The sequence below is a fragment of the Tenrec ecaudatus genome, chromosome 18 (assembly GCF_050624435.1).
Source record: "Tenrec ecaudatus isolate mTenEca1 chromosome 18, mTenEca1.hap1, whole genome shotgun sequence".
Lineage (NCBI taxonomy): Eukaryota > Metazoa > Chordata > Mammalia > Afrosoricida > Tenrecidae > Tenrec > Tenrec ecaudatus.
In genome coordinates this window covers 64,133,219-64,154,820 of record NC_134547.1, presented here as the reverse complement: position 1 = coordinate 64,154,820, position 21,602 = coordinate 64,133,219, and the positions used below count along the sequence as shown (strand labels likewise).

General features: G+C 53.1%; 2 protein-coding genes across 5 annotated transcripts in view; one reads left to right on the top strand and one right to left on the bottom strand.

Annotated features, from left to right (window-relative positions):
• Positions 1 to 459: 459 nt before the first annotated feature.
• LOC142432428 (ATP-dependent RNA helicase DDX19A) lies at positions 460 to 14,833 on the top strand. 2 transcript variants are annotated; one of them, XM_075537631.1, is made up of 12 exons: positions 460 to 621; positions 1,569 to 1,617; positions 2,570 to 2,620; positions 4,066 to 4,201; positions 6,603 to 6,695; positions 7,477 to 7,579; positions 7,838 to 7,952; positions 10,682 to 10,859; positions 11,228 to 11,465; positions 11,821 to 11,983; positions 12,391 to 12,582; positions 12,871 to 14,833. In XM_075537631.1, exons 1-12 carry the CDS (start codon positions 565 to 567, stop codon positions 12,930 to 12,932), a joined length of 1,437 nt encoding a protein of 478 aa, XP_075393746.1. In that variant the 5' UTR covers positions 460 to 564; the 3' UTR covers positions 12,933 to 14,833. The 2 variants fall into 2 exon arrangements, with proteins under 2 accessions (XP_075393746.1, XP_075393747.1); XM_075537632.1 differs by lacking the exons at positions 460 to 621; positions 1,569 to 1,617; positions 2,570 to 2,620 and adding an exon at positions 4,524 to 4,584.
• The window catches only part of ST3GAL2 (ST3 beta-galactoside alpha-2,3-sialyltransferase 2), a 33,914-nt gene continuing 16,538 nt past the window's right edge, over positions 4,227 to 21,602 (bottom strand). For 2 of the 3 annotated variants that reach the window (XM_075537633.1, XM_075537634.1), the window contains one exon: positions 19,213 to 21,526. In XM_075537633.1, the coding sequence (XP_075393748.1) occupies positions 21,353 to 21,526 (174 nt within the window). In that variant the 3' untranslated portion in view covers positions 19,213 to 21,352. Of the gene's footprint in view, positions 5,841 to 6,676; positions 6,821 to 19,212; positions 21,527 to 21,602 lie in introns of those variants that run through there. The other variant, XR_012780887.1, reaches the window with a different exon arrangement.

Genomic DNA, 21,602 nt, shown 5'->3' with positions numbered 1-21,602 from the left:
TGTGGAATCCGACTCGTTGGACCTAACACCACAAAGATTTTTAAAAGCATCCCTGGTGGCGTCGTGGGTTACTTCTTGGGCTGCTGGCCTGACCGTGAGGTCCGCAGTAGTGCAAGAAACATGAGGCTTTCTGCGCCTAGAAAGAAGCGTGGCCTGGCTGACGGCCGGGGCCAGGTCTAACGGCCTCTCGGTTGCTGTGATTATTGACTCCGGTGTTGGTGAGCTGTTCTGAGTTTTGAAAGGTTTTAATACTTAAACGTTATTGTCAAAACCTGGCATCACATGGTATTTTCCTCCACGGGCTAGGCCGTAGTTTGATCCGACTCAGCAGTGTGGAGGCCGCGATGTACCGGAGACAGGTGCAGGGCCTTGGAGACGCGGCGAAGCAGCGCCCCTTAGCGGCGGGGCAGGACCGGTACCGGCGCGCTCCGGGCGGAAGTGACGTCGCAACGCGCGACTGCGCGTCCCCTGTGAGTGACGTGCGCGTGCTGGCGGCAGAACCCGGCCGGGCTTGTCGCGTGCTCTGTGTATCTTCCCGCGTGTCCGCCGTCTGTCCCCAGGATTATGGCCACCGACTCGTGGGCTCTGGCGGTTGACGAGCAGGAAGCGGCTGTGAAATCGGTAAGTGGCGTCGTTTACAGCGGCAAGGGTTGCAAGTCTGCGGAACCGAAAGCCTCGGGTTTCCCCCGAGAGGATACAAAGGGGCGCAGTTGCCAGCAAAACAATCATCTGATCATAAAATTGCCAACTCTTCGCTGTCATGAATACCATTTTTCTATATTAGCATTTTAGTTGACAATAAGGGGCGATAGCACTTGTACAATACTGCTTGATGTGATTGAATTATGCAATATATCTAACGCCCAATAAAATGATGTTGGTGGGGGGCAATATTAAGATGGTGTTATCAAGGTACGACCTCTGGGTCGGGGTGCCGTGGGTAGAGCACTAGGTTGCATGTCACTTCGAACGCAGCAGCTACTCCATGGAAGACAGATGTGCCGTCTGCCCTGCTGTACAGGACCGCGTACCCAGGGTCGCTGTGAGCTGCAATCCGCTCAAGGGCACCGGATGAATGGGCGGGTACAGAAATGTCAGGTTGTGAGAAATACCCAGAAATGCGGTGTTTCGACACTTCCATAACTTTCTCCCTAATTTGTAATGTAGGTGGTGAATAAGGGGGATAAAAAGGGACTAATCTGTTGCTGATGAATTGATTTCAGAGTGGATTTTTTAATTGTTGAGAGGGACAGGATTGGCACTTCCATCTCAAGATTTTGCCAAGTCGTTGGGAGTGAAGCAGAGGGTTGAGACTTGACATTTTGTTTTTCTTCCTATTGCTTGTAACTGAACTCCCCTCCTTTGTTCACCCCAGTCTGGTGAAGAGATGGGAAATGTTTTCATTCGGGCTTTTGCAGTTTTGGACCGAGCACAGCAAATCCAGCCTCCGACTGTGGGGGTTGGAGTGGTTCCTGCTAGACTTCACTAGACGAGACTTTGCCAGCGTTGAAAAGGCTTCCTCTCCAGGGTCACTTGTCTTAACTCTGCCCCCATTGCTTCTCATCCAGATGAACAGCTTGCAGATTAAGGAAGAGACGAGCAAAGCAGACACCAACGGTGAGTCACGTAACTACAAGCTACACGTGGGCTTCTGCTTTCCATTCACAGCTGCAGTGCGAACCAGGCCTGTCGCTTGGAAAGCTTTCACATTTGGCAAGTGACAGAGAAGGCAGTACAGGAGGCTTCGTGGTAAAGAGGGTGTGTGGTGGGCTCATGATTTGATCTAGCTTCTGGCTCCTTAAATCTAATGATCACCACTGGGGTATTGTGCTCCCTGGAAATTGTTTCTGTCAGTTTCTTATGTGAAGCAAATGAAAATATAGATCTCTATTCTCTCAGAACTAGCTAATACAATATCATTTATTTCTGAATATAAAATTCACATATAATATGTAGTTAAGTCGCTATTAAAAAGTTTTATTTACATGATCGAAATCCGTTCTAGTCCTCCTAAACTCATTCCTTATCTGCTCCCCAATCTCCCTTATCCTCTACTCCCGCCCTCCAGTCCTCCCTCTCCCTGTTAAACCATCCATCAGTTATTGTCTCTGTTCATCCACTCCTCCGGTGCTTCATAAACTGGGAAACCTAACAGAACCAGTAAAGATAAATATTAAAAGTTAGAAAGAAAAGACCACCAGCACTATTAAAGAAAAAAAGGGAATTTCTGTTGTGGCACAAGCGAGAAACAGACCTAGCGCAGATTCGGATTGGGTCAAGGGGAGGTCATCTGAACTAGGCATGCAAGGCTGTATTTTAAATGAGGGTAAGTCAGAGGGGACATTCTGATCACTGTTAAAATCAGCCAAAGCTTCTGGAAATTTTTCTTGTGAATTTAAAAACTTTCTAACATTAAAAGTCCATTAATCATAAAGAAATGCAAATTATTTCTATTTTGAGTACTTAAATCTTAGTTGTGATTGTGCCACCTTTTTGGGTTTTTGCTTTTCATTCCACTGTTTTGTGTGGGTTTGATATCTGCCTAATTGTGACAACTTTTTTTACATAGGAGTTATCAAAACCGATGCTCCTCCAGAGAAAACAAATGAAGAAGAAAAAGGTAATTATTCTGTGACGTTATTGTGGCTTCCTGGAAACCAGAGCCACCCTGTGTCACTGCAAGATCCAGGTGACAGGAGACTCAAAAGGAAACAGAAGAAGCAGTCAGCGAAATAAAACCCAAACCAAAAGAAGGTTGTCCAAGAGAAGCCAGAAGCACAATAATTTTCCAAAGTTGGAAGGTCAAGTGTAGCCAATGAGTTGATGAGGAGAAAAGCTGAAAAAATTGACCAATTGATCAATTAGGCCATGTGGAAGCTATTGGTGAGCCTTATGAGCAGAGTGGAGGCGTTCATGAAAAGCCTCCAGAGAGAGAATGGAAGACAGGAAGTGGAGACCACGCTTTGAGGGATATTTTATAAAGGGGCCAGGGAAAAGGAGCAGGACTTGGGTCTGGTGTGGACAGGAGGAAACAGATTTCTGAATTTAGGGTGAGGAACATCTACGTTATAGAACAGGGAACATTGGGGCAGTGCAAGCGAGGGTCACTGTTGTGAGAGATACCCTCGTCGGCCTGAAGGCCCGGGCTCTGTCTGTGGTAAGGAGCAGTCGGATGTGCGCCCAGGGGGAGGGGAAGGTGGAGAATAGGAACAGGAGCAAGCAGCTGGGTGGGCGTGGTCGGGGGCTCAGAAACACTCCCTACTGTCCAGTCAGTGCTGACGCGGGGACTGTAGCACAGGTGGGACTGCCCCCGTGAGTTTCCAAGAGTGGAGCCCTTTACAGGACTGTAGAAAGCCCCGTCTTTCTCCCAAGGACCAGGGCAGTGGTTTCGAACTGCCAGCCTTTTGAGTCACCGCCCAGTACTAGGGTAGGGCTCCTTGGTGGTCAGGAAGTGTATGGAATTGCTTCTGACTGCTGCTCCCCTGGTGAGAGGCCTATGGTCAGTGAGAGCGTGGAGGGAGGGGGTAGGGGGTAGGAGTGTTGAGGTGTTGGTGGAAGTGGAGAAGGAAGGAGTGAACAATGGAAATGGACCGCTGAGCTGCTCCGTGTGCCTTTGGGTCTGGGGGTCAGATCTTTAAAGCGAGGCCTGTAGATGTGACTGTTTTTCTCCGGCCTTGCTTGGCTGCCCAGGTGCTTGTGCCTAGAGGTGGGTCGCAATCTCACGAGGGTGGGGTTAGCCAGGTGGGTCTGAGGCAGGGCTTGGACCTGGGAGGGAGGCCGAAGAGAGGCATCGTGAGCCATTTCCGGAGCGTGTTGCTGGAGACTGGCTTGCTGGAAGGCTGAAGAGCAAGACTGGTTCAAAGTGGCGTGGCCATTTTGAGTAGGACACTGTTCCTTCCTCACGCTGCCAGGGAAGAGCTTGCTTGCTATGCCATGTGGATACTGCCCTTGCATTCTAAGAAGGAGATTCCTAGCAAGGCATCAGCTTGTAATTTTTCCCATTCTGCTTATTCTGTTACACCCACTTTTTATAAATTTGGTTCATACTGGTTTTCTTCTTGCCAGAGGACAAAGCTGCCCAGTCCTTACTCAATAAGCTCATCAGAAGCAATTTGGTCGATAACACAAACCAGGTGGAAGTCCTGCAGCGGGACCCGAACTCTCCCCTCTACTCTGTGAAGTCTTTTGAAGAGCTCAAGCTGTGAGTGCTCACCCCCACCCTCACCCCCACATCGGTTCCCAGCCCGCCTGTCCGTTCGCCCGCCCCTGTAAAGCTTAGGGTCTGGGATACGGGGCAGTTAGGGGTGTTTTTCTTGTTCTTGTTGCTTTTTACATCTTGATGTGTTGACTTCTATTGAGGTAATGAGCCACATGCTTCAAAGTCAAAAAGTGCAAAAGCATTCTGTGGCTTCCCTCCCCCACTCGTCTCTTGGCTGCCTACTTCCCCTCCTCCTGGTAGGGATTTTTAAATGCCACGCATTTATTCCTCATAGCTGAAAGTCTTTTTTCTTTTATGCTCTTAGAACTTTCAATAAAATATTGGCTGACAGGTGATTTCTGGATGTCAGGAACAGTACTTATTCGGTAAGCCCCTTCGTTAGACTCGAGGGTCTGCAGTTCTAGTCACAGGCTTTTTGCTTTATGACGTCAGCCCAGGACCCAGAGTGGAAAGATGCTTCAGAGAGTTCTGGAATCGTGTGTTAAAAACCGAAACCCAGAGTTGAGGCTTCCGGGTCTACATGGACATGGCATTGTGCCGAGAATGACCCCTGACCTGTGAGTGGCTTCGCAGCAGAGGACAGGACTTAATAAGAGATGCATTGGTGAAAGGGTGTGCCTGATTCCCGCCCGCTTTCCTCAGCACGTGACTCGGGAGGAGTTTATGGGAGGTTGGCTGAGGCACATGCCACTGAGCTGGGTATGATGGGGCCCACTGTGCAACAAGACGGGGCGCACGTTGTCACAGTCGTCGCTGACCGTGACCGCGCCGGCATAGGTGGCCTCTTTGCTTTTGTTTAGCAAACATGTGCCATGTGTCTGCTATGGGGAAGTGGGGCGACATTCCTGCCAGCCGCCACCACGGTCTTAGACTGAGACCTGTAAAATGGTGAAGTGAAACAGTAAAAGAGTAGCTCGGAAGCAGCCTCTCTTAGCTTTGTCTTTTCAGTTGTTTCTTTTCACTTTTCCAGAAACTACTTTTCTCCATGTGGTTCCTGTGTGGAGGGCTTTAGTCAGCCAATCTGCCCCCCTGTTCCATGTTCATCCCCGTGCTATGTCGGAGAAGTGTTACAGCTGTGGTTCTCAACCTGTGGGCCGTGACCCCTTTGGGGGTCGAACCCTTCCACAGGGTCGCCCGATTCGTAACAGTAACAAAAAGACAGCGATGAAGTAGCAGTGAAAATACTGTCCTGGTTGGGGGTCCCCCACCTGAGGAGCTGCATGGAAGGGCGGCCGCGTGAGGAAGGTGGAGAAGCGCTGTGTGAGAGGTGCACAGCCGTGCAGGGCCAGTGGCTTGGGGTGTCTTCTGAATTCCTTTCATTTCAGTAGCTTGAGCGGCTGCTCCCGCCCCAGTGGCCCGACCTCTTTGAAAGACAGGTTCTCTAATGTGGTCACTGGGAGCCAGAGGAATCCTCGAGGTCACTGAATGGACTTGGTTTTGAACTTAAAAGATTTGAGTGTATCTGCAAATTGAAAGGAAAAAAGGGGTCCCAGGAGGCTCTTGGGTCAGCTGGCCTGATTTGGCAACAAGTCAGAAGCTGCAGAGCTTACAGCCTTTGCCCCCACACGGAAGACACCCCGGGTTATGTTCTCGGCCTTCTTTGTATCAGAGAACCAACAGGCTAGAAAGGAAAAATAAAAACAAACACACCTTTTAGAGAATCTGTTCATTACCACCGAGGCTTGACCTGCTTTGGCTTTTTTACAAAACAGCAGTGCGTGCGTTTTGTGGAGAACCCCGAGGGGGGCTTACTGTAAGTGGGGCTTCCTGTAAGAGCAGCTCTAAAGGATGCTTTGTATGAAACGCTGACGTTTGCCCTAATTTTGACCAGTCAGTGTGAGCATGTGTGAACGCAGCGTCACGGCTGGGCCCCTCTGCGCACCATCGATGCACCGGAACCAGGCCAAGCCCCGTGTGCTCACCTGTGGGCGAGCGTCTGCACAGCTGGGTTGGGCGGACAGGGCACCTGCCAGGAGACATTCAAACCAGAACCCCATTCTGTAAAGAGATGTCTGGGTGGCCTAGAAAGCTGTGTTTGTTTTTAGATGTGCGATGAATAATTTATCTTGTGCTATGAATTAATGATCACCACTCTTGCTGTGCCCGGGGAGCACTTGGCATCCTGGGCTAACCAGATTTGTGGGCAAACCGTGAGCACGTTTCTCCAGGAGAGAAAACCGTTCTGTATGTTATGATGGACAAAGCCCATGCGGGCTGAGATTTGGTCAGAAAGGTAGCGGTTTGGCTCCACGTGGTGTTTTTCAAACCCAGGAAGTAGAGCGGCGCTGGGAAGCGTCCGTCCTTGCTCGCTAAGGGGAGAAGAGAGCCTTGAGGACAGTCTAAACCGCTAAGACTCCGTCCCCTTTCCCACTGGGCCTCTTAGGAAACCACAGCTTCTCCAGGGAGTCTACGCCATGGGCTTCAACCGACCCTCCAAGATACAAGAGAGCGCCTTACCCATGATGCTTGCTGATCCGTGAGTAGACCAGAGTTTGGTTTAAGTTCTTCCATAGACACTTGGGACTGGTCTTGAGAACAGGGTGGCCTGTTTGGACTAAAATTACTTCTCTAGGGAAACCACTTGGTCATTAGTCTTGAGACCTGTAGAAAGCAGTGAAGAACAGGACTAAGGAGACCTCTGGTCTCGGCCAGCCAAGCCACAGTGTGGTGCTCCCCGCCCGCCACCTCTGCAGGAGGAAGCCCATCCGGAGGTCCCCACCCGCTCCCTTTTCCTTGGGACCGCAAATGCGTGTCCTTCAGGACCTAGCGAGGCCCCTGCCTCACAGACGTGGCAGCATGCCGCACAGAACGGCTGCCTTCACCTAGCTTTACCATTACTCTCCATACAGTGCCACTGAGTCACAGAACTCAGCTCCTGGAGTCACCTGGGGCTCCGCATGACCCCAAAGGACAGGGTGGAGCGGCCCTGGCCCGTGGGCTCCCTGGGAGCACCTGCTGGGAATCTTGGAGGGTTCTGACTCACTCAAAAGGCCGCGTCATCATTGGCCCTAAAGGGCCTCATTTAAAACGATGCAACTGCAGTTTGCTGGGGGTTTGATGGGCTACATTACAACCAACCTGCTGCATCAACCTTTATCTTTGTGACTGCGTGTGCGTGTGTGTGCGCACATGTCAGAAACATGTACCAGAACATTTACTATTTGAGCAGCCATCACCAACCTTGTCCAGTCTGTCCCTCGTAGTGGCATTGCTTGGGCAGCACTTGTTTTCATCTCTCCCCTTCCTCGATGACCCAGCCCACAGAACCTGATTGCCCAGTCTCAGTCCGGTACTGGCAAGACGGCTGCCTTCGTCTTGGCCATGCTCAGCCGAGTGGAACCAACAGACACGTGCCCCCAGGTAAGGATTTGAGGAGCCCAGGGACCCTACCTTGGGCAGGGGGGCAGCGCCATCTGGAGAGGGTGGAGTAAGGGGGCGCCTGGAGTGGTCTGAAGGTTTCTGGTAGCTCAGACTGGCTCTGGCACAGGGTATTTGAGTTCCTGCCTGAGTAGAAGTCTGCCCGGTGGGCCTGCCCAGGGCTCCTAGCGCAGCTCGGGGGGGGGGGTAACAACAGTGTTCAGTGGGTCCCCCAGACTCATCCTTTGATTTCCCCATCAGTGCTTGTGCCTCTCCCCAACTTATGAGCTGGCTCTTCAAACCGGAAAAGTGATTGAGCAGATGGGCAAATTTTATCCCGATCTAAAGCTTGCCTATGCTGTTCGAGGCAATAAATGTGAGTATCGAGGGGTGGGATAAGTGACGGGCGGGAGGGGTCTTGGGGGGCTTGGATTTTGAAGATATGGTGGCGATGATGATGTTCAGCTTTCTAGTTCAGTTTGACCCCAGAGCCCAACTGCGTTGTCTGTAGCAAAGGTATTGCACGACTTGTATGAATAGTTCTCTTTGGTCTTAAGGTCAGGCTTTCTGTTGTCAATTCCCCACATGGCTATGACTTGGTGTGAATCCACTGAACTTGGCCTCAAGTTCTGGAGGCTGCTTACAAGAATGGGATCAGCAACTCCAAGGACAGTAGGTTAGGGACAGGCCCCTCTCCTTCAAAAGCACGCAGTTCAAGGACATGCATTGGAAACCCGCCCCCACCCCACCATCGTTCTTCCTTCCATGTGTTCTACAGCGTGGAATGTAGAGAGTGGGGGGGGGGGTTGGGTAGTTTTCATTAGAACATTATCAAACCATAGAACACTCCATCGAGAAAAAGGTGGGCAATCTGGTAAGGAAATGGAGAAGAGGCCCAAGTGTGCAGGCAGCCCGGGCAAAGGGGGACTCGGCCAGTAAGCACGCAGAGCTGCTGAGCTGTCCGGGCACTGGCAGTCTGCAGCACCACTCGGATGGGCAAGGGTGACCCAGTCTGGTGGAACCAAGTGGTCCTGGAGGGTGGAGGAGTGTGCCTTGGCACAGTCACTTTAGGAAGCAGTTTGGCACTACCCTCAAAACCTGGAGAGCTGCCCTTTGACCAAGGAGCCCTGGTGGTGCCGCTGTCGTAGGCGATAAGCTGGGCTGTTAACTTCAAGGCCAGCAGTTTGAAACCACCCGCCGCCCGCTCCGTGGCAGAAAGGAGGCTGTGTGCCTATGCAGAGGCACAGCTTTCGGTTATGCTCTCCTAGAAGGGCTCTGTGGTTCGGAACCGACTCAGTGGCAGAGGGGAGTTTAGGATCTCTGATGTAGCATCTGGAATTGCTGAGCAGACTCGTTGTTATGATCTCACCACTTCACACGCTCCATGACTGGGTGGGGGTGGTACCTGCGGTGCTAACAGAAGCCAAAAGCAAGCAGCGGAGACCTGCAGCATGGGAGTGTAGGGAGTGGGCAGGGACACCTGTGGCGCAGACCTGGCCTGGCTGCCCTGGGGACCCGTCTTGCTCACCATTTCCCTCGGGCCTCCCTTGTCCAGCAGATTTCTGCCAGCCTGGGTTCAGGCTTCCTCAGGTTGGACTGCCTATTGAAAAAAGTGCTATTTCAAAATTGAAAAAAGAAATGGCTTAGCATTGTTACACCTTTTGAGAATGTTTGTCTTATGGTGCGTTCATCGCTGTTTGTTTTGTGTGAGGCAGATGGAGAAAGCGCGTCTTGAGCTAACTTGAGAGATTTCTTGATGCTTTAGCAAAACGTGATCAGTGGGACGGAGGCGTGATGTGGTTTTCTCAAGGTAGAAGAATGGGCTGACCCTCCTTGTTAGTTAAAAAATCCCTTGCTCTCACACTCTGAATGGCTTTTTTTAAACCAAGTGATTTTTCTCATTTCAAGCTTTGGTCATTTGGAAAATATTTGAGTTTTCCAAATGTTGACACATTTATACAGCATGAAAAATGACAAGTGTTAATAACGTCCCCAGTGTCACCGATGTACTGGTTCAGAACGCTGTCCAGGACAGGACATTTAATGCAAGTTTCCCTAAAGTCTTTACCTCCTGAAAGAAGAAATGCCACGACAGTTTCCAGTGAAGAGACTAGCTTTTCACTAGTGTCCCCTTTTCGAGGACACTGAGGAGCTCTGTTGGGTGAGTCGGCAGAAGCACTTCATCTAGAGGTGATCAGGGTGGGTCTCTGTGTGCATCTGGTGCCTCACTGAAGTCAGATACCTGGATTCTGCGGACGGCAGGTCTCTGCTTCGGACTGTGGGGACGGGAGACGTGTGTGTTCTATGTAGTCTCTAAACTGTATGTGTAAAGTTCCCCTCTCACTGGCCCTGGACACTGGAAAGCCACATTTCAAAAGTTCACTTACCACTCTGCCGTGAGTAGATGAGGAGCCCCAAAGAAAGGCCCTTGCCCCTCAACTTCTGCAGTGACCTGAACCAAGAAAATGCCACTCGTGTGCCTCAGAGAGGTATACGCAGGTGATACGCATAGAACACCTAATACATTTTACAGGTTGATCCCTAACAGCTCCTAAACAGTTTACTTTCGCTGGCGTCACCCCAGTGCTGGTGTCATTTCCAGCTCTCACTAGAGAATAGCACCATGCGTTGTGTTCTTTCCCCCACAAAGGAATATGTATATGGGAAAGCTTTCTTCAGCAGAAAGACTACATACCAGGTGCTAAACAGTATATGTGCATACACATACGTATACGTGCATATGCACACCCAAGGGAACTTCCAAAAGTCGGTGGGGAACTAACCTATTATCTTTTCAACATCTCCACCCCATGTTGCTGCCCCTGTTGTACCACTGTGCCTGGCACTGGAGGGTGCCACACTGAAACCCCGGGCACTGACCTCATGCAGCCAGGGGGAGAAGCAAGGCGAGCTCTGTGGCTGGTGTCAGGTTGCAGGAGGAGGATTTATTGTGTGAGATTTAGAGTAGAGGGGAGGCTTGGCCAGGGCTAGCGTGTTTGGAAAAGTGGAATGAACTTGCGATCTGACAGCTGGAAGGAAGCATGGGCTTGGATTCCAGAGCTCCCTTTCAATGGACACAGCACAGAAAGCATTTTGTCTCCACAGTAGAAAGAGGTCAAAAGATCAGTGAGCAGATTGTCATCGGCACCCCTGGAACCGTGCTGGACTGGTGCGCCAAGCTCAAGTTCATCGACCCCAAGAAGATCAAGGTGTTTGTTCTGGATGAGGCTGATGTCATGATAGCCACTCAGGGCCACCAAGATCAGAGCATCCGCATCCAGAGGTAGGAGCGGCTGCACAGGAGGAGGGCGCCGGCACCCTTGACTTCAGACTCCTCCTCTTGCTTCTGTCCAGTGATTTACTTGCTTGATACATGCCCTGTCTTTGGCCATTTCCATGTCAGCACTGACCATCCTCCTGAGCCCGGGTGGAGGCCAAATCTAAAGGGAATGTACCACTCCCCTCCTCCTTCCCCCCGCCTGGCACCTCCTGTCTGGGGTGCACGGGGCACCCTCCCCTTCATGCAGCCTTCCAGCCTGGGGAGGGAGAGCGCGCGCGCGCGCGCGTGTGTGTGTGTGTGTGTGTGTGAGAGAGAGAGAGAGAGGAAGGAAAAGTGCAGGGTCTTGCCAACACCTGGGCCTTGCCTTGCAGGATGCTGCCCAGGAACTGCCAGATGCTGCTCTTCTCGGCCACCTTTGAAGACTCCGTGTGGAACTTTGCCCAGAAAGTGGTGCCCGAGCCCAACATCATCAAACTGAAGCGCGAGGAGGAGACCCTGGACACCATCAAGCAGTACTACGTCCTGTGCAACAACCGGGATGAGAAGTTCCAGGCCTTGTGCAACCTCTACGGGGCCATCACCATCGCCCAGGCCATGATCTTCTGCCACGTGAGTAGCAGCACCGCCTAGGGGGGCAGTCCTTGCACCACCCCAACCCCCCTTCTTTGTGACCTAAAATTTGGAAGAGAGCCTCGTTGCCCTGGAAACCCACCAGTTGCTCCATGGAGGCCTGTGAAGACTTGGCTTCAGGAACCCCCGTCTTAGAGGGGCCCTGAGTCAGAGTGAAGCCGTGGTGGGAGGAACACGGATGTCCTTCTCGTGATCTCACCCAGATATGCGTGGCCCCGCATCAGTGACCATTTACGCCTTGTGTTTGCTAATACGTTTGCTTATATTTCCAAAGAAACATTTAAGAGCCTTCAGAGTTCTCCACTTTATTTCATCCAACGTGTTCTCGCTTCAGACGCGCAAGACAGCCAGCTGGCTGGCCGCAGAGCTCTCCAAGGAAGGCCACCAGGTGGCTCTGCTGAGTGGCGAGATGGTGGTGGAGCAGAGAGCTGCCGTGATCGAGCGCTTCCGAGGGGGCAAGGAGAAGGTTCTGGTGACCACCAACGTGTGCGCGCGGGGTGAGCAGAACGGGGCCTGCTCGGCCAGCCTCGGGTCTCCGCGCCCTTTAAGAGAAGGCCCTGTTGGTGGTTCCGGGAGACTGGGTGCCGGTCTGGTCCGGTCCGTGGTGGTGCCGTGGTCCAGAGAGACTGCGTGCGTTCCCTCGGCAGGCAGGATTTTCGGACCCTCCATCCAGGTACCCGCAGAGCTCCCTTACTGAGGTCCTCACTGGGCTAGCACCTGCCGAGTCCCGTTCTGTTCTTCTGGGTCGTGTTACATGCCAGGGCTGTGTGGGGCCCTGCCCCTGAGCCCCTCTGACTCTTCCCTCCCAGAGTCGGTGGGTCTTTAGTTCACTAGACTTTGGGGGACGGTGGTTTTTGCCTCCGGCGCCCGTTCCGACTCTCCCTCCAACTCCTCCCTCATGCAGGCATCGATGTGGAACAAGTGTCCGTCGTCATCAACTTCGACCTTCCAGTGGACAAGGATGGGAACCCCGACAACGAGACGTACCTGCACCGGATCGGGCGCACTGGCCGCTTTGGCAAGAGGGGCCTGGCCGTGAACATGGTGGACAGCAAGCACAGCATGAACATCCTCAACAGGATCCAGGAGCATTTCAGTGAGTCCCTGCAGGGGCCTCTCCTGGGGTGGGTGTGGGGGAGGGTCCTGTGACCCCAGGAGAGGGGCCATCGCCCCTGACCCTGTTCTCCTCTCTCCACCACCACACCTGGAGAGTCCAGGGCTCAGAGCCTCGCCGGAGCAGGGGCTCTGAGGGTTGCTGTGGGCTGCCCAGAGCCCCATGGCCCCTTTCGGGCCTGCCCTCCTGGGGGGAGGGTGTCCAAGAGCAGTCTGTCTGTCCCAAGTCCACTGCAGCGCCAGCTGACTCCTCTTTGGCTCTTTTCCCCAGATAAGAAGATAGAAAGATTGGACACGGACGACTTAGACGAGATTGAGAAAATCGCCAACTGAGAAGCAGCCCCTGGGTGCGGTGCTCACCCTCGGCACCCCCGCAGAGAGATGGGTGCTTTTCCCCAGGGACAAAGCCGCAAGTAGAGACAGCTACCCACCTCGTTTTTAATTACATTTGGACTTAATCATGCAGGTGAGGGGAGAAGAAAATGTTGGCATTTTAGACTCTCAGCCCTCCCCTCACCAGCTTACAGTGGACTGCTGCTTTCAGGAATCCCCAGCCTGCTGCCCAATTTTCACAAGGGTTGCTGGCAACCAGCTCCAGCTCCGAGTCTGCCTGGCTACCTGTGAATTGGGGAGGCTGTGGGCCTGTGTCCTTCCCTGCGCTGTGGCAGAAGCTAGGTTGTACCTCTCCTCTCCAACGGTGCCTGTGCTGTGGGGAGCTGTTCTGCATGGCTCCTGGGAAGACAGACCTGGGCTTCGGTCTCGGACCTCCTCAATCTGCGCTCCTGGAATGCTCGCGGTGTCTGGAGTCCTCCTGGGCTAGCTTGTGAGCAACCGGTTCATTGAGAACATGCGACCAGGTAGAAACTCTATGTTGTTCAAGCAACACAGCAAATTCCATTGGTTGAATTCATACAATATTGGATTAGGACTTTTAAATTATAGCTTTATATAGCTATCCCCATCACTCCTCGTGTTGAGACTGAAGGATTATGAAATGCTTTCCAATCATGACTTCCCCCTGCACATAGACCAGCGTCCGCTCATTAAAGCTATGGCATGCAGAGTGCTTTCTCCCCGCCCCATCACAGTGCTCACCACAATCGGAACCTTCTCATGACGGTGTTGTCCTGAACACCTGTGTCCACCTCTACCTGTGTGGGTGGATCCCAGCATCTGTAGTAGACCTCCAGCAGGCTGCTGTCACCCACAGTGTATCACTTCATGTTCCCAGAAGTAGACTGGCGTCTCAGAAGGGAGCTGTTAGTGTACTGCCAGTTTGGCCAGCCAGAAACTTTTTACCAACTTGTAACTGCACAGACATGACAGTGACACATAAATGTAAACCACAAAATGGTGCTTACAACAAAATTCTAGCAGCCAACAGACACTTGATAAAAGCCAATGATCACTAGCCATCCAAGAGATGCAAGTGAGCAAAAACACCACCTGCCCCAGCCCTGCTAGCAGAGCCTTGAAGGGCAGGAGCCAACTGCCGCGGAATGCGGCAAGGGCGAGTCCTCCCGCTGCTAGAGGGATAAATAGTACAGCTATGGGTCTATGCCAAAAAGGAACAGGTCCACACCATCCCAACAGCAAGGTGGATACAGCACAGATGCCCGCTGGAAAACTGGCACATACTACACAACATTACAGAAGACTGATGGGACAGGACATGCTGAGTGAACTAGCCAATCACAAAAGGGCAAACAGTGTGAGAGACTATTCGGTAGCAAGGTTTATGAACAAGTGGACTTGTGTCCCTGGTACCTGAAAAGGCCCACAGAGGGAGTGGAAAGAAATCAGGCAGCCAGTGGACACCCATGGGAAGACCCAAACAGCAGGCAGAGACTAGACCTAGCCAGTTCCTTGGGCACAGCCACCGTAGGTGCATCGCACCAGGGGGCTGAACCCAGCAGCACCTTCAACCACACTTCCCCAGCCCGAGGTCTTCCATGCCCAGCTGTGGGAAGGCCAGCTCTCTCGCTCTGGTCTTGTGGCAGGTCAGAGGGCAGCGGTGCACACAGACTGGGGCCCACATACACTTGGCCTCTTGGTCCCCGGCTCTGCACATGGCGGTGTTCTTTTCCCTGTGGGGTTTTTGTGCCCAGCTGTAAACCCCAGGACGGCTCCCACGCAGCTTGGCATGCTTTCCAGAAATAACGTGTACCTTTTTGACTGTCAAACCTGGAACTTTTCCTGCATAAAACCTTACTTGGATTACAAAACATGCTTCAGCGTGAGTTCTTTCAGCAAGCAGAGTCAAGAACGAGGTAAACCTGCGAGGTTTTAGAGAAGGGGTGAAAGGCAGGAGATAAAGACATGGGTATTCGTTAACAGGTTTTATTCTGGGAGAATGGACATTAGAGATCCGAGGGAGTAAGATCAGAGGGATTACAGTAGGACCTGCCCTGTGGGTGGAAGAGCTAAGCCCTGTGAGGTGTAGAGGCCACAAGAGCCTCAGGTGCAGGAGAGAAACAGATGGAATGCAGACACTTGCAAACTAGGGGCAGCCAAGGAAAGAGTTAATGGCCCCAGTGTCACAGCAGGTGGCTGTGGATGATGGGAGGGAAAGTACAGGAAGGAGTCACGGGTTGGGAGCACACGGTGCAAGAGCGCGGACAGGCTGTTCTCCGTGCCCGTCTCATCCGGATGTCTATGGATGTTCTGAACCGAGGCTCCCGCGCATCTTCCTGGTTGGGTCCTGCCCCCTGGACTGATGCCCCCATCTGCAAGCTGTGACAACGGCTGCACAGGTGAGATGGGGAGCATGGTTTGTTTGTAAACAAGCAGCGGAGGATTAAAGCTGACTGTAAACAGTCTCCAAATAGTCTCGCTATTGGACCCTTTATCACCACTCCAGAAACCTAACCGAACAAAGACCCCAAAAGAAACCAACTGGTTGGGAAGGGAAATGATAGGCTAGAGGGGGCACAAGTGTTGCTTGGATGAAAAAGGAGAAGATGCCATCCAACAAGAGGAACAATGGAAACCGGATAACCATTAGGCAGCTTCATTTTTAAGTGCAAAAGTTACCTGATCTGTAAACTCTCACCTCGTTCACAATAAACAGTTTAGAAATAGGTTCCTTACAGGTTTGGGAGTTAGAAAACAAACAAGGCGGTGAGCAGGGCTGGAGACCAGAGCTTGATGCATGCAGGGGTTGCAGGAGAGTTAAATATAGTTAATTGGTTGCCCAGATTGATTATACCTTTGTCCTGGGTTTCTGGAAGTGTAACCTTGCCATTCCCTGCTTATTGCTAGACCAGACCTGACATGATGGTGATGAGGTGATTCAGATGGGGCTGGTTAGGGCAGGAAGACACCCACCCACCCCCGCCCACAGCAGCTGAGGACATGACTCAATCAGGCCTATAATGAACGCCCCCCCCAAAAAACAAACAGGGCAGGCACTGGGAGGGCAGTGAGTGAGCTCCTTCTGGGGATACGGGACCCTCTCGCACTTGACCCATGTGCCTTCTCATTGGGATCCTTTGGGCTGTAAGAGCAGTCTCATCAGAAATACAGCGTTTTCAGGAGTTCTGCGAGTCACGGGAACGAATTACTGGGCCCACAGAAGGCCCCTCTGCGCAGGGCAGACTGTGTTTGCCAGAACGGGGAGCAGTGCTCACTGCTTGTTCTCCGAGGACTGCGCTGCCCTCGACGGAGCACGGGGACCCTTTCCTCCAGCATCTTCGTGGTCAGAAGCAACCCAGGCACAGACTTGCCTAGGAAGCTGTGGTTTTCGGGAAGGGTAGGGTGGGGGCGCGTGAATGCTTAATTCACACCCAGGAGTGATTGCTTCATAGTTAGATGGAAATGTATAGTTTCAAGCTTTAATCCTTCCCCTCACTAGTAAGGAATGAGGCTGTCTAACCTGACAAATACACCGCAAAGGGCAATTCTGAGCTTCAAGCTGCTCGCATAAATGGGTTAAATACCTAGCCGCTTCCTCCTTCTCCCTCATTTCTGCAGGAAGCCCACCAGGTGCATATCCCACCCTCCCAAGGCCCCCATGGAAACCCAGGGGACTGTCCCCACAGAGCCCGCTGGGCTTTGTGTCACTGCTGTCCCCTCTTGAAGGAGGCCTGCGCTGTCTGGCGGAACAGGCAACAAGGGAATGAGAACGTTTCCCCAGAAGCTTTAAGAGCCAGGCTGTGCTTCAGCAGGCTCTCTGTCCCTTGCCTCTGAGATCAGAGTCATGTCAGCGTCAGCACCCCCTGCTCCCCGAGACCATCACAAGCAGAGCCCTGGGCTGTGCATGTGGCCTGAGAGACAGACAGACTCGTTGTTTTAACCCAATGAGCTTTTGAGGCCTTTTCCTACTTAGCTCACCCTAAGCACACCTCCCTCCACGACCAGCGCCAAGGGCTGCTTCCTTGGCTGCCCATGCTGGTGCCATCCTGGTGCCAGTGCTGATGTGGCAAAGCCCCTGCATGAACACAACCGCCGCCATGCTGAGTGCACAGCTGGGAATGGATCGGGTAGTCTTGGACTCCCGCAGAAAGAGAACAAGGAGTGAGGAGAAACAGAGAGACCAATTCCTTCTCCTGACGGGAGCAAAGACACGTGGACACACAGCCACTGCAACGCAGCCAGCTCACAAGCAGACCAGACAGGCTCAGGGACACGTGAACCATGGGAGGGAAGCAGTTGGTAAACTGGGCTCCAGACTTCTTCAAGACACCAGGAAGACCATGAAAAAGGCACGGTAGTTGTAGGAGCCCCAATAAAATGATTTTTAAAAAAGATTTGCAAGAGCCCTCCCCCCAATAAAATGATTTTAAAAAGAGAAAAAGGCACGGTGTAAGAGGAAACATTTGTGATACACATAACTGACAGGACTCTCATCCAGAAAGTATTTGAAAACTGCCTGTAAGTCGGTCACTGAGAAAGCACAGCAGCCTTGGAGAGAAAATTGGCAAAACCCCTAAGGAGGTACTGCACCCTGATGGCCGGCAGTCCTAACAGGAGCTGACCTGCCTCGTGGATCTGTCGTCACACAACCACCAGGAAGAGAGAGGTGCGATCTCACACAGCACCTGTCGCTAAGGATGTACAACAAGCAGAAGTTGTGGAGGAAGGTCGAGTGGGAAAGCCATTTCGGAGAACTAGTTGGAGATTCCCACGCTCTGCGAATTCACCCCTGCAATCACCCATCTTTGAGGCCCAGGAAACCAGAGGCGCGGGTGCCCCCGGTGAAGCATGCCCCACAGAGGAACGTCCCTGGCGGCTGTATTCAGACTCTCCAGCTAGATCCCAACTCAGTGGTTCTCCACCTCCCTCATCCCGCGACCCCCAACCATCAAATTATTTTCGTTGCTACTTCATAACTGTCATTTTGCAACTATTATGAATCGGGCGACCTCTTGAAAGGGTTGATCGACCCCCAAAGGGGTCACGCCCCACAGGTTGAGAACCGCTGCCCTAACTTATGTGGCCTACTGCCCCTTTTCAAAACAAGGCTTACTAAGCGTTCCCACGCCCCCAAAGTAAGCCGTTTGCACGACAGCCAACAATCCAGGACAAAGCAGTTCCTCTGCACCCTCCAGGAAAACTGACACGCAGTGAGGAAAACGGTGGGTGGTGGCAACGGTGGTGACAACCGCGTTACAGACAGCCACGTACAACTGCAACAGCATGGGTGGACCACACAAATCAAGTGGCAATGCCACACACATCCCCAAAAATGTACACCCAAAGCATCACGCGGCGGGACCCCTCTGACACAAAGACCAAGCGTCAAAAAACGAAGCCATCGCGCTGCGAGATTATGTAAAGCCGTCCTCATCGCCCATGCAGTCAGATGACAAACATCTACAGAAAATCAAGGGCGGAATTACCAGACTGTCAGGACAATGGATACCTTGGGGCTGGCGGGGGGGAGGGGGTCCGAGCTTTGATGGGGGGGGGTTCTGAGCTGCGTACATCCCCTGCTAGCGGTTCTGTAGGTATTTGCCTTAAATTCATTAAGCTCAGCCTTTTCTTGCACATTTGTTTTTACGCTCTTCGGTAGGTGTGTGACACACCGCCGTAAGCAGCAATATTAAGGACTAGATTAGGGATGAGGACACCAGCACCGTGGCTGTCCTTTGGGGCTCCTTGATTTCAGACACCAGCCTAGCAAACCCAGGACCACTGAGGTGCCCAGAGAAGGTAGGCACGCGTGCGTGCGCACACACCCCCAACCAAGCTACAGCACAACAGCTAGCTGACCACCGGGGTCCTTAGAAATGACGTGGGCAGCCTAAGGTATACTGCTGGCGGTAAGGTAAGCCGGAGTCACGGGCCTGGTGGCTTCTGGAGCCCACTTGTCCAGAAGAAGAGGAAACGCCCACTGCCCAGGTCAGAGGGGTCTCAAAGACCCACCATGCCACTGTTACGAGGAGGAGCTCACGTGAGGCCGGTGAAGGTTGGACCCTTGGTCACGGGGTCCTGTGAAGCACAGGGTCAATGTTTTAAGTTGAGGGTGTCTGAAGTCATTCCCCAGCCCCGTGAACCTTCCCCACCCACCTCACCCTGGAACATTCTCAGCCGTTACTGAGACACATCGGCCCTTTCTCAGAGCCACCTCCCTTCCAGGATCAACTTTGTTTCAGAACAGAAGACTATGTAGTTTTGTTGTTGTTGTGTTTTTAATTCAGAGAGAGAGAGAGAGAAAGGGGAAGAAAATAAAAAATATTTGTTTAAATAACTATTGCTGAAAAGGAGACCTGGGGCTGGATACTAGGACCTATCTCTTCCAGAATAGGGGCATATTAATAGTCTAAACAAAAAAGAAAAAGGAACCCCAAAAAAGAAAAGGAAATAAATTATTCTGCTCAATACTGTTTGGCATCATTACATTTTGTTGTCACTTTCTGAATACTCAAAACATCCTCTTCTGGAAGCACTTCAAACTGGCAAGAATGGCTGGTGCCTTGACTCTCTAAAGTGGTGGGGAGTCCTGATCGGCATTCCACTAATGGCCATCCATACCACCACCACCCCCTTTCTTTACTCCTCTTCTGGGGACTGGGAAGAAACAGGCTCAAGCACAAGTTCTCAGAATGCTAGTTTCTAGGGGTGCCCACTGTGCCCCAAGCCTTCTCTGATAAACTACTCCCCTGCAGGTATGCAGCTCCTCAATCAACTGCAGGAACTCAGGGCCAGGAGATTGCTTGGTGGTAATATCTTAAGAAATAGGGGAGACTCATGTCTGTCACTGATGAGAAGGGGGGTCTTTGAAGTGACTTGGATGCTTCACAGAAGCCCTTTCACCCCTCTAATGGTCCCCAGCCTTGAAGAGTTGAGAATACCATCAACAGCTTCCTCTGGGGGGTTAAGCCATGCAAACAAGCTTCCAGCTGTCACCCCTGGTGGTGAGCTTCTCAGCTCTCTCAGAGCTGGAAATGAAAAGCAGGTGCGGGAGACCATCAGGGGTTGGGGGAGGAAGCATGCAGGGGGGCGGGGCAAGTCTATCCCCCCCTCCCCGCCCCCCTCAGTCAAGCTCCTGACTAGTGGAAAGGCCAGCTGGGAGTTATCTGCTGGGAGTTATTAGCCACACCTGGCAATCTCAGAGCAAGGAAATCAAGTGGCCAAAGCAAATCCCACCCGCAAGCAAGAGGCTTCTTACTCTCCTCTTTGGGATGAAGGGTGAGAGTGCATGCATGCACCAGCCAGTTGGCACCTTATCTTCAGTGTGCGGGGCAACCTGTGCCTCCTCCCCAGAGCCAGCCAGAGGCGAGTGCAGGTGCGGGTGGGTGCGTGCGTGCGTGTGTGAGTGAGTGAAGCAGGGGCTCAATCTCAGGGGTTGATCATTTCCCAAACAACAACTAAGGTGGGCAGGTGGCTGAAGGAGACACACTAAAAAGGTCGTGGGTGAACAGCAGGGGCTGAGGGTACACGAGTGAGAAGCACCTTACATGTGATGTGACAGGTTTCTGGTCCCCTGCCCTGCTCCTTCCACGTATGTTCCAGAGTTAGGCCCTCAGCGAGCTCTCGAACCCCAGCACTGGGGCGACTGACACTCCCTCGTGGTCCATGGAAAGGCCATTCCATAGGGTGGCCAAAGGCTGGGTGGGCGAGGGAGGCCCGAGGGACCCACGCGCCCTCCGGGTTGTCCCCTTGACTGCGTTTCTTTGGTGGGCTGGCACTCACCTAGCTGGCCTGATAAATGTGGAGTCGGACATCCTCACCGAGGCCTGCAGGGACCCGGGGGCTCCAGCTCACCTGGGGCGAAGGCGCCCTTACCGGGAACCGGGACCCAGCCCGCGCCTCACCGGCTCCACCTTCCACCCGCGGGGAGGTTCTGCCCGAGCCTGCCCGGCCAACGCCGCCGCCTCACGCGGACGGGGTCACGTTGGCTCGCGGCTCACGCCGGAAACTACTATCTGAACGTGGTCGGAGCAACGCCTCCTTTAAAAGCATTTAAAAAACCCTATCCAAAAGCGAGGGAGGGGGAGGGGACTGAGCGGTCGCCGGACCGCCTCCAAAGGCCATTGATTGGAGGAGACGGGAACCCAGCGCCGGAAGTTCTCCTTGAGTTGCATGATTGGCTGGAAGAACCAACGCCTCGCCTCTCGACGGCAGCGCTGATTGGCGGCGGGCCCGGACGGCCCCTGGAGTCCCGTGATTGGCGGGGGCGGCCGGCGCCCGCGGCTCTGCGGCTTCGGCGGCTCCGGCCCGCGCCGCGCTCGCACCGGGTGGCCTGCGGGGCAGCGAGGGTGCCTCACGTGGCCCACGGCCCGGGCCGGAAGGGTGGCGGCGAGGCCGGCTCAGTTGCCCCGGTAGACCTCGATCTTGCTGGCTTTGGCCAGCATGTCGATGATGTGCGCCTCGAAGTCTGCGTCGTGCACACCCGTCTTGCGGAATTCGCCTGCGTACCGATTATTCTCCCAGTAGTGGTGCCAGTTGCCCCGGCTGTCGGCCCCGAACCCGTACACGTTCACCTGGGGGGAAGCGTCGGTGACTGGGGGCTGGGAGCGGACGAGCCTCCAGGCCCCTGCACCTGACCCACCGCTGCCA

Bases quoted from the DNA above. Each gene is read 5' to 3' on its own strand.
- LOC142432428 (XM_075537631.1), top strand. From the start codon at position 565: ATGGCCACCGACTCGTGGGCTCTGGCGGTTGACGAGCAGGAAGCGGCT. The intron at 622-1,568 runs GTAAGTGGCGTC...CTTCTCATCCAG, and splicing joins AGGAAGCGGCTGTGAAATCG to ATGAACAGCTTGCAGATTAA. The intron at 12,583-12,870 runs GTGAGTCCCTGC...TCTTTTCCCCAG, and splicing joins CAGGATCCAGGAGCATTTCA to ATAAGAAGATAGAAAGATTG.